The 12210-nt window shown below is 42.0% G+C and overlaps 1 protein-coding gene across 2 annotated transcripts in view; it reads left to right on the forward strand.

Annotated features, from left to right (window-relative positions):
* Positions 1-12210, forward strand: part of GAD1 (glutamate decarboxylase 1) — a 38843-nt gene that overhangs the window by 8995 nt on the left and 17638 nt on the right. For both annotated transcript variants that reach the window (XM_074363874.1, XM_074363875.1), the window contains exons 4-6: positions 1845-2003; positions 3727-3969; positions 8512-8602. In XM_074363874.1, coding sequence (XP_074219975.1) covers positions 1845-2003; positions 3727-3969; positions 8512-8602 — 493 coding nt within the window. The remainder of the gene's footprint in view (positions 1-1844; positions 2004-3726; positions 3970-8511; positions 8603-12210) is intronic.

Here is a 12210-nt window from a genome sequence, read left to right on the forward strand (position 1 = left end):
GGACACCTCTGGGAACGCCTGTGTCAAAACCTCCTTTGGAGATTAATATCCAAAGCCCAAATGGAAGTCCTTTCTCAGAGGAAAGGAGTTGCTAAGGGCTTTCAAGGCAGAGAGACTTAAAACTTTGCCAGAAGTGAGTCCAAGCCTACCAGAGATCAGAGATCGAAAGAGCAGGCATTCAGCTAGGCAGGACCTCACCTCCATCAGAGCACATGGATTTGATCTTTTTAGTGTGGCAGCATTCCACAGCTCCCTGTTCTGGGCACAGGGGAGCAATCTCACTCAGGAGCCAGGGAATCCTGCATCCATCCCTCTGGTTAATGAGTGCAGACTCCTGGTTTTGGACTCTGGGGATTTGGAGGAGGAATTCAGAATGTAGGAGAAGAGGCGAGGGAGAGGATAGACCACCCCAATCTTTATATCCAAGTATGGAGCTCTATTATGTCCCCCTCCTGATATCCTTTAGGGCTTTTGTGGTAAGTTTAAAAGGTGCTGGGAACAATGAAAGGCCTGATGTCTCTGCCTTCCTATTCTTCCCTCCAAAAATAGACCCTGCTCCTGTGTGTGTGGGAGGATTCTAATCGCCGCAGTCTTCCCCTGCAGCCCTCCTTCCTCCACCCCTCACCACTGAACTGCAATCCTGGGGAAGTAAAGCCAAATTCCCCAGATTAACTTGTCTCTCCTCCAACCTCTGGGACTTTCCTCCAAGCCTGCCTTGTGATGTGCATGACTCCCCAAGGACCTTGGCATCTACAAAGACAGCTTTAGGGTCACTGAGGAGTTTAGAACTTTCTTTTTTTTCAGGGTGTTGCATTTCAGGCTAAGATCAAGGCTGAATTGGAGAAGATGCTGAGGGAAGGAGTGGGTCCAGAGGGGACGGGTGGGTGGAGGAACTGAGGCAGGGAATGTACTCCTAGTTGGCAGTCTCCAGCCCTTTTGGGTTTGCTGCTGGTGGTGTTTGCAGCTCGTCTCAAGCTGGAGAGATTTCCACTCCTTCTGAGGGCCAGAGTGGAGGTGCTTTAAAGCCTACTCTGGGCTCAGAGGTCAACTCCGTGGAGTTCTTGGATGGCTTTCTAGCTTCACTATGTTGTTGGTCACCATCTACCAAGCTATAAGCTCCCAGAGAAGAGGGGATCAGTCTCATTTATCTTCATCTGCCCCATCCTAAATGCTTAGCAAAGTCCTTTTCCACAGTAGGTGCTCAATCAGTATTTCTAGAATTAAATGTCACCACACATAAAATTTTAGGCTTTCTTGTCTCTTTCCCCAATACCTTTATTCAAGGAGAAAGGGTGGTATAGGGAAAACCGCACTTTAGGTTTGGGTCCGAAAAATTAAACTTACATTCAACCCTGGTAGCATTTATGTGGTGCCCAAGGAAAGAAACTTCCCCAGTCCTCAGTGCTGGTCCTCACTCCCTCCCTCCCTCTGCTGGTCCTCACCCCCTCCTCCCTCTGGTTGCACAGCCCATAAACCCAGTGCTGGCAGCATCCTCTCCGTTTTGCGTCCCTTCCCTTAAAACCCCATCCTGGGGCTGGTTACTGGAGTGGAAGCTGTCCAATTGACTTAATTCTGCATTCACTGTCATGTTCAGAGAGGAGAATGGGCTTCGCTTACTGTTTTTCTCTCTTGCATGACTGGGTCTGTGCCACTGATGACACTTGGCACTGCCCCCTCCCCGCCTGAAGGCGAGCAGTGCCAGAGCCCTTGTATATAAAACAGACACTCAGTGGCTTCTCAGGAGATGCGAGAACCCTGTTTGGAGAGCTGACCTGGGCCAGCAGCTGACCCTCCAAGGATGGGAGTTTGGTGCACTCCCTCTGACCCAGCTTCTTGTGCTACAGGCTTCTTACAGAGGACCAACAGCCTGGAAGAGAAGAGTAGGCTTGTGAGTGCCTTCAAGGAGAGGCAGTCCTCCAAGAACCTGCTTTCCTGTGAAAACAGCGACAGGGATGGCCGCTTCCGGCGCACAGAGACCGACTTCTCCAACCTGTTTGCTCGAGGTAGTCCCCAGCCCCAGCCCCATCCCTATCCAGTAGGTTCCTTATTTGAATTTCTTGACTTTTTCCTGAAATTTTGCTTCTTTGACCAAAAATATCATTACTCTCTTTGAACCATCACAAAACTGCTTTTCCCATATTTGAATAGAATATACTCCCTCCTTCCTTACTTCCCATGTCTCCAACATTTGAGAGCTGAATGAGGGCAATCAGAACAGTCAACTCTAAAGACACTTGCAAAGACAAACATAGATTCATAGCATCTCAGAATCCAAAGAACTTTCATAGAAAAAAATCCAATGATCCGTTAACATTTATCCTCCAAGGTGGTGGCAACAACCACCACAGAATCACCCTGTGGGAAGCTGTGTAACTGGGCTTCATAACAAAGCACTATCCTAAAACTCGATTTCTTTTTGGAAATCTTTCACTCATTACTGCTGCCCCTGCAACGTGGTCTCAGGCAGTGCTTTCCCGGGCTTTCCCAACCAGCTCAAAGGTAAACCCACCCCCACTCCTTCCCATGAACTCCCCATAAGTCATGGAGGCCAGACCAGAACAGTCAACAAGACTCACTAAACCTTGGAGAGATAATCCAAGAAATAGACACAGAGCCTCCTATACAGACAGTCTGTTTTTGAGTAATGGCTTACAACTTCATTTTGGGGCCCCCTACAGCTTTCCTCCCCAAGCCTGATTCTGCCTAACAGAGGCTGGAACCCAAAGTCCCCTCCAGGCATCCCAAAGTCCAAGCCCAAAAGGATAAGGTCAAGAGAGAGGCAGGAGCTCCCTCTCCCACCTTCCTGAGCCCCATCTTCTGGTTCTAGTTTTCTGTCTAAAGACACCATAAAGAACCATCCTCTTTAGGGGGACCTCAGCCTCTACTCACAGAGGCCTTACCCTCCACCAGCAGCAGATCAAGCACATCATAACATCAAACCAAAAGCCCAGTACCTGAACCAGATGTAGAGGCACTCACCTGGAATTGGGGGAGGCAAGACAGAAGCCCTGTCCATCACATGCCTCACAGGTACCCTGTCAGCCTGCAAATGGACAACAGCATTGACAGGCTACTCATGGATTCTTGAAGCACTTTTTTTTTTATTGAAGTATAGTCAGCTTACAATGCTGTGTCAAATTCTGGTGTACAGCATAATACTTCAGTCATACATATGCATATGTATATTCATTTTCATATTAGGTTACTACAAGATATTGAACATAGTTCCCTGTGCTACACAGTATGAACTTGTTTATCTATTTTATATATAGTAGTTAGTACCTACAAATCTCAAATTCCTAATTTATCCCTTCCCACCCACTTCCTGCCCTGGTAACCATAAGTTTGTTTTCTGTATCTATGAGAGTCTGCTTCTGTTTTGTAAATAAGTTCTTTTGTGTCTTTTAGATTCCACATATAAGTGGTATCATATGGTATTTTTCTTTCTCCTTCTGGCTCACTTCATCAAAGCACTTTTTTAATGATCATTTCTGAGCAGCCTAACTATTAGAAACAACTTTCTATGTATGCAATATATGCAAAGCTGCCATGCATATGCATACGTGCATTTTTCTGGGGAGATGGTACATCAGATTCTCAACGTGCATACGTTTCCTGAAAGAAAATTAGGCCTATAAAGATATTATGGCTATTGGGGATTTCTAAGCCGAAGAAATCCAGGTAGGAGTCATGTTATAACCACTCATTGGCTATTCCCCCCTTCAGATCTGCTTCCAGCTAAGAATGGGGAGGAGCAAACTGTGCAATTCTTACTGGAGGTGGTGGACATACTCCTCAACTATGTCCGCAAGACGTTTGATCGCTCCACCAAGGTGCTGGACTTTCATCACCCCCACCAGCTGCTGGAAGGCATGGAGGGCTTCAACCTGGAACTCTCTGACCACCCCGAGTCCCTGGAGCAGATCCTGGTTGACTGCAGAGACACTTTGAAATATGGGGTCCGCACAGGTAAGGGTGAGAGCCAAGTGGACATGCAGTGGCAACCTTGCCCCATGTCGGACCTTTGCCAGTTGTGAGGATGGCAAAGTCATGTTGAAGGAGAAACACAAGCCCTGTTAAGGGAAGGCAGCAGAGCGCTCCTTGACCACAGGCCAAGCAGAGGCAGTGGCATCTGGGGGAAGGCCCAACCCAGGCAAAAACCCGTCATCATTTATTGTTGTAAAAATAGATTTTAAAGATACAGCTCCATGGTGCCATGTCAAGTCTGTATAAAGAGTTTTCATTCTTGGTTTTAGGTTGTTCACAACCTAAAGAGAGCAGAATGACCCATCACTACTTCTTTTCTCTCTTCCATTTTCATATCTCCTTCATTCGGATAAATCCTACCCTTGCCTGTCCCTGAAACTGGGGAGAATTGGGCCCATTTCCTTCCCTTTCTATATTAGCTTCCTAGGGCTGCTATACAAATTACCACAAACTGGGTGACTGAAAACAACAGAAATGTATTCTCTCACAGTCCTGGAGGCTAGAAGTTCAAAATCAAGGTGTCTGCAGGGCCACGCTTTCTCTGAAGCCTCCTGGGAAGGGTCCATCCTTGCCTCTCACAGCTTCTGGTGGTGGCAGGAATTCCTTGGCTTTCCTTGGCTTGTAGATGCATCACTCCAATCTTTGTCTTCACTTTCATATGACATTTTCCACATGTGTGCCCAAATCCGTCTCTTCTTTGGATTAGGGCCAGTCCTTATCCAGTATGGCCTCATCTTAGCTTGAATACGTCTGCAAAGACCCTGTTTCCAAATAAAGTTACTCAGATGAACACTTGAACCTATCTTTTACAGGACACAATTCAACCCACAAAACCTGCTATTGGTGAGGCCCAAAAGTTACACACGTCCACACCCTTTTCATTCTATTCCGTCCTCTGGAGTTTAGACACACTGAGGTACCAAATCATATCTCCAATGGGGGGGATTGCTCTGGAGAATGCCCTCTTGCCTCCCTGTCATGTTATAGGAACCCTCTCTACTCAGCAATCCTGGCCAAAGAGGTTACTTTCCAATTGCCTCAAGTTCAAGGACTTTGGGGATCTCTGTCTGGCTCTTTCTAAGCCTAGGGATAAGAGGTGGGTTGTTTTTGTTGTTGTTTTTTTTTTCGATCTCCCTGCTGTCTTTCCCCACTGCAACCTGGCTTTCCTGAGCTCTAGGGTAGACTGATCTGCAGAAATTGGCAGGCCATGGCATAGTTGTCACCACAGGGGAGGCCCTGAGGCCATGACCAGGAGCCCCTTGTGCTTTTTGCTTTCTCCCTCCTTTATTATCCCACTCACTCTTCCTAGTCATTTGGTAATATGACAGGGGAGATTGTGGTAATAGAGCTGAGCAAGGCTATTGGATGTCAAAAACAAGTGTTATAATGAAATAATGAGGCTAGCCAAAAAGACATTTTTAAATAAGGAATCCCAAACAGCTTTTGAGGTCTGCCAACACCACTGAAATAAGTGTGGCTTCCTTGAATAACTGCAGGATGGACAAGGCACAATTATCTTACAAAGCCTGTGTTGGATTTTGAAAGAAAAGCATTCTCATCAATTTAGTTACATCTCATCTTGTAACTCACCTACATCTGATGGCTAACCTGTTCTGATGGAGATCAAGTAGTGTTATTTACTGGGGGGAAAAAAGAGAATTCTCCATGTGTGCTTTAGCTTAACTAGCTTTGGTCCAGTATTTTTTATTTTGTCAGTTCTCAGAGAGATGAGACCATGTAGTTTTATCATTAAAGCTCAGAATACTGTTGCCCTACAAAAAAAAACAAACATGGATTTGTCATAAAAGCAACCCATATTGCCTACAAAGCTGAAGTATCACATGGTGAGAGAAGCATGGACTCTTAGAGCACAGTGTGTAAATGCACTTAGATATTTAGCCTGCAGACATTCATCCCTGTTCTTCAAAGCAGCTTCTGGAAGCAAATAATTGCATTTACAGAGTTCGTAATCTTCAGGCATTGTGAAACCTGCATCTTTGCATGTTGACCCTGGCAAAGTGTACTGTTGCTGCCCACGTGAAAACACAGTTCCTGGTTACTGGTCTGTAGTTTAGATGTAGTTACTGGAGGAACAGAGTAAACCCACATGTATTCCACATGGTGGAAAAAAACCTTTTAATGGTATTAATGCTCAGCAAAAATAATGAATCGGGTTTTAGTATGAAAACCTACTGATCTGGGTACAGTCTGTGGAGGGATGATGATAGCATTTGGAAATTTCCTTAAAAACTAACAAAGACTTCTGACAAAGGAACCAGTGTATATAGATTCTCCATGAACTTAGACAGCAGTCAGCCCTCAGTCACAGTAGATATGCCAGCTTCCTTATTTTCCTTTTTATCATCAAAATTTTAAGCTTGTACAGGAGTAAAATAGTAGAATGAATCCCATACACTCAACGCCGAGCTTCAACTGTTATCAGCTCTTGCCAATTTTGCTGCACCTGTCCCCCCACCTGCTTCCCTCTCTTCTACATTATATGGAAGCAGATCTCCAATATAATATTATTTCAATCATAAATATTCTTCACCCTCAAGGACTCTTTAAAAAATACACTATCATTGGTACATCTGAAAAAAACACAAAATTTATAGTTCCTTAATATCAAATTGTCAGTGTTCAAATTTCCAGTTGTCTCAGAAATGTCATAAATGTTTTATTTTGTTATGGCTTGAGTCACAATCCAAATGAGTCCCCCACATTGCGGTTGCTTAATAGTCTCTTAATCAAGAGTTTTCCTTCTCCATGTCTCTCGCTCTTTTTTTTTTTTTTTTGAAGTTTATTCAAAAACTTAAAAAAAATTTCTTTCTCCCTCTACCTGACTCTAAGCCATGTGCTGCTCAGTACCACATGTGTCATCTGTTACTATTTTCATTGACTATAGAGAGTTGAAATTGAAACTAGGTCATTTTGTTACTTGGTAGAAATTCTGGTATAAGATTTGGGGTATTAGGCTGAAGCCATAAGAAAAAAATAAGAAAAGTAAGGGGGGACTTTGTCCTTTATATTTTAATAGACAATGAGATCTGTTTGACTTTTGTTTGAGGGTATCTATGTCAGTCTATCTTTGTCCATCTTTTGCCTCTGCCATGCAGCCTGGTTTTGATACATTGTCAAATAGTGATTGCATTTATTTATGATTTTCTTAAAACAATGTTATTGAAAGTTTTCAAATGGGTATTGCATATATAATAGTAAACAGATTTCAAGAAAATTAGTCATGTTGTAGGAGATCTCATAGATTTTATTGGCAATGAGCAGAGTAGAGTGAACAAACTAAGCTATTTGAGTCATCTATATGAATGTCTGGAATCTGGCCTTGTGCTTACACTAAGCTACTGTTTATGCTTCTTTTATTTTTTCTAAAGATCAGTATTATTTCTGGGCAACTCTTGAGGTGCAGGGATTGGTATATTCTGATAGAAGAAATCATCAGCCAGGTGTTCTGAATGAGTTCCCATCATATGTAGAGAAAGACAGACTTCCTCAGAGAGGAGACTGAGATCAGGAACATTCAAACATCAGCTCTCTGACAGTTTTTTTCAGAGGCAAAAGCAATTTCCACTGGAAACACAGCAGTCAGCATATCTTTCTAACACCAGTTCTCTGTCACACACCCCTAGATAATCTATTGCGTTGACTCCTTCATGACAGTCAAGCCAAGGCGGCTAATGTGAGGTTGAGTCTTCTGTGAACGCCAAGTTGGCCAAAACTTGGCAATAACCCTGAATTTGCTGAGAACAAAGACTGATAAAGCATAGAGTAGATTGAAAGGGCTTAGAGTTACATAATAATAACAATTATTCTACCAACAACTCAGCGAGTGAATGAGGCTGTGTCTGCCCCTGTTTCACAGAGCAGATGCCAGGTCATCTCAGCAATAAATTTAGCTTGTCAGCCACCTTATCATACATGGGCAGGGCACACCAATGCTTGATGTTGCATTTGACTGACACGGAGACCCAGAGAGTGATGGCAGGCCCTCCGCATCAGCCTCAGGGCTGGCACTTTCCCTGGGCTTGGTTTGGTCCACAGAGCCACCAACCCACTCTGAGGCCTGCAGCCTCTCCTCCTCCATCAATAAACCTTGACTTGGGGATTAACTCCTTGAGATGTTAAATTAAAACTGGAAACATTATGGAGAAAATCAGGATCACCATATCCTGATCTATAATTTAAAAAATAAATACAACAGAGGAGTTCATATGGAAATCAATAAAAAAAGATACCAGATTATTTGTTTTATAACATTGGATTTTGTTTTTAATTTCAAAGTATTATGCTGTAGAAACATACAAGTGGGGAGGGGGACACCCTCAATGCTAAAGGTTGGTGTAGGGTGGGTCAACCTGCCCTTCCTTCTCCAATATTCTTGGGCAGTCCTATTAGACCATTGGGATGGAGGTCCCATCATTGTGGCCTAATGGAGTGGACATTCTGCTTTGAAGATAGCTTCAAAAATCTGGGTTTGCCTTGATGCTTGCCTGTTACTCACCTCTCTAGGTCATCCTCGATTTTTCAACCAGCTCTCCACTGGACTGGATATCATTGGTTTAGCTGGTGAATGGCTGACATCAACTGCCAATACCAATATGTAAGTCCCCCATATTATTTTCACATAAGCAACCATGGTGTATGAGTATGGCTTATTGCACTAGAAGTCCAATTCCAATGGTTCTATAATAATTTTATTACAGGTTCCCTAGTCATCTTTTCCTATAAAATATTTTAGGTTTATCATAGTTCTGAGTTAATCATAGATACTTGATAAAATATTTTTTAATTGAATAATACAATTTTATAAGAGCATCATCATGAGAAGTAATAACTCTAGCTTTCAAAATTTAGTGTGCAGCTTCATGTTAAAAGACTCCATATTTCTTAATGATATAGTTAAAGAGGTCATCTTTCAGGGTATGATCTTGGTCCATTTTCCCATCCAAGCATATCGGTCCTTATCATTTAGGTCCTATTTTCTTCATGATTAAAGCTGCCAGAAAGCCACAAATCAGTGTGATCAACCTATTGCTTAACTAAAAATTCCAAAACAAAATTCATGTTTTGACACATTATATATTCCTTTCAAAATACGTGATTTTTTTTTCTGAATTTGACATTTTTCCCCATACTTATTTGAGTAGGCAAAGCCTTTGTTTCTATGTTCTTGTAAATTTACATGAAACTGACTCTAAGGTCCTGGGAATGGGAGGGGTGGGTGTACAGGTACTACCTGGGTAGTCTTCCGGCAGTCATCCCAGTTTCTTCTACATACACGTGCCATCTTTGGAGATAGGACAGGTTACAGGCTGATGGAGGGTCATCATAGCCTACTGAGTACTGTCTTTTTTTCAACAGTATGATAATGTCTTATCACTATACAGCCAGAGATGGTACCACATTCTATGAAAGTTCCAGGGGGAAATAATAAATTAAGTTATTTTGCAATAATTTAAAAACAACTACATAAGAATTATATGAGTTTTAGTCACTGTGGAAATATTTAGAAAATAACCATCCACATTTTAAGTTTATGGTAAAGCAGATTTGAAAAATGAATTTAGGTGAAAGGGTGGTATTGTTTGAAATGAGAAATTCCGTTTGACTGCAAGATAGAATGTAAGTTATTAAAGTAGAAGTATTCTGTTTTTCTTAAAGAATCTACTACCGGTCACAAAACCTGAAAGGGCATTTAAAAATTATATATTGATTTGTGTGTGTCCCAAAGCTGTTTAATGCTGTGACTCAAATACTTAACTACATTCAGAGGAGTTTCTATTAATTAAGGAGTCCTGCTTTGCTAATTTAAAACAACAATGGCAAAATTTAAAAAGCAAATGTGACAAGTGAAGCCATTAGTGCTAAAGGCATAAAAAATTAAACTGGTTGAAAAACAAAATGATTTTCCTGCTCCCTGCTTGCAAGTCAAGATTAACTTCACAGTGTGTCCAGGTTGGGTCACCAAGGCTCTGAAGGGCCAGGAGGAATTGGGTCAAAGGTACAATTGCCTGTATGATCTCCTTGGATAAAAAACTCTTCTTTGCAAATCTTTACTGTATTACAGTTTGTGAAATAAAAATATATCAGTAAGCACAGACATTGTAATATACTAATTATAACTTGAAAAAAGACACTAATGTTTAATTGGAACATCTCACACTAAGAAACCATTTTAATTAAATAAAATAAAGCTTTATTAAAAAAAAAACTTAACTATTTAGAAAATAAATGAGAAAAATAGAGTAGGACGTATATGCCCATTAATGCCCAAGTACCATTATTAATACAGGAACCGAACTCACCCAGTATCCTTAAGTGTGTATTCTGTAGGCCTCTTAGCTGATTTCCTAATACATAGAGCTCAATCTCAAGGTTAATAGAAGGAACTCACCCTGTTGAACCATTTATGACCACATATTTCCCTAAAAGGCTGTTCTTTAACCAGCAAGATCTCACAAATTGTCCTTTATCTGGTATGTGTTCATAAAATCAAGGTCCCTCACTCTTCACTTACCTCAGCTCAGCCATGAAACGCTAAAATATATTCCAGCCATCCGAGGTCAAGGCCGGCCCAACTAAATGGCACATCGTAATTGCAGCTGTCCCGACCAGTAGATATTTATGAAATACGATCCGATTCCAACAGATCGATCGTGAAGGTTATTTAAAATAGTGAAATAGTTTCTGTCAGTTCTAGAGACAAGGCATTGTCTGAAGAAGTAATAACTATTATGCAGAAATTGTTCTAAGCCACTTCCCCTGGAAGATCATGAAATGTGGCAGCACTGTCAAGTGCTTATGCAGAAATTTGCTCTCTTGTGACAGTTCCTCCTCCAACTGGGAACAGTGTTCAAAACAAGCCTGGGAAAGAATGGCGAAAGGATCTTTTCTGGCAGAGGATTTAATTAGTGATACATTCATTTTTTTTGACCTGCACAAATAATTGAGTTTGGGTGGTACTAGTAGTAGGGAATAACAACTATATGCCTCAGAACAGTCTTTTAAAAGAGCTGTCCAGTATCTTAATCTGAGTGGCAAAGTGGGAAGTGTCTGACTGTTACAATAGAAAGAACATTCATGTTCATGCTCTCACTCCTGCCTGGGCATGTAGCTTTGAGATAAACTCTTCCAAGCAAGGACTTAGTGATGATCCAAAGAAAACATCACCAATATATAGTTAGCCGTGGCATGTGCAGCTCTTTTCTTCCAAAATGGGGCCACCAAGCACAACTGTGCAGGTTGAGCAGTCCCCAGGTGTGAGCAACAGCCTACCCTCAAGCACCTGACGACAACACATAATCTTAGTGGCAAGGTCTATTACAGCTATTTGTTATCAGGTTATGATTTCAAGTATCTAGCCTTTTTTTTCATAGAATTACCCAAGAGAGATTTTCTATGGGTTATCTGTCATTTTATACTACTAGGTAGGTTGTTAAGAGGAGAACCTGCAGGAAATAGTTCTCCTTTGTCATAGAAAAGCAGCTGTGATGTAAAGGACTTAGAATTTTGGCTCTCAAAACATCCTAAATGTGAGATCTTCAAACAATTCAGTGAATTTCTCTGAACCTCAATCTATTCTTCAGAAAAATGGGTAATTATATCTACCTTACAGGGTGGTTCTGAAGACTAAAAAGGCACCCATCTTAAGTACCTAGTGTATTTGAGGTGTAGTGCACGCACCTAGGAAAGGCAGTCACCCCACAGGTCACTGTTGCCATTTGCTATCCCTCTCTTCAACTTCCCAACCCTTTTGTTTCCATCTCTCATCATCTCTGGACACCAGAGGGGCTCACTGAGCTCCCCCCTCAGGTGTGTTATCTTTTAAGGTAAAGATGGGCTACCCACCACATCTATAAGGAGGGAAAATCTAAGAGGAGCATCGAATTTGAGAGTCAACATAGAAAATTATTTCTTTTTCTCATTAAAGATGTTCCCGGTTTCGCAAGATCCTTGTGCTGTTTGGATCCATATTATGGCATGCGGCTCTTGTCTTCAAAGTGACCTCATGGTGCAGGCTGGCTGCTGGAGTTCTAGCCATCATTTATGAGTTCCAGAACTCAGGAAGGAGGGAGGGAGGAGGTAGGAAGGAAAAAGGAAGGAAAGAAAGAAAAGGAGGAAGGCAGAAGAACAAAAGGGGAATACACTCTTTCCTTCTAAGAAACTGCCTCAGAAGCTCCACACAGCATTTCTCATAGCACCTCTTTA

This window comes from Camelus bactrianus, chromosome 5 (genome assembly GCF_048773025.1).
Source record: "Camelus bactrianus isolate YW-2024 breed Bactrian camel chromosome 5, ASM4877302v1, whole genome shotgun sequence".
In the NCBI taxonomy this organism is placed as follows: domain Eukaryota; kingdom Metazoa; phylum Chordata; class Mammalia; order Artiodactyla; family Camelidae; genus Camelus; species Camelus bactrianus.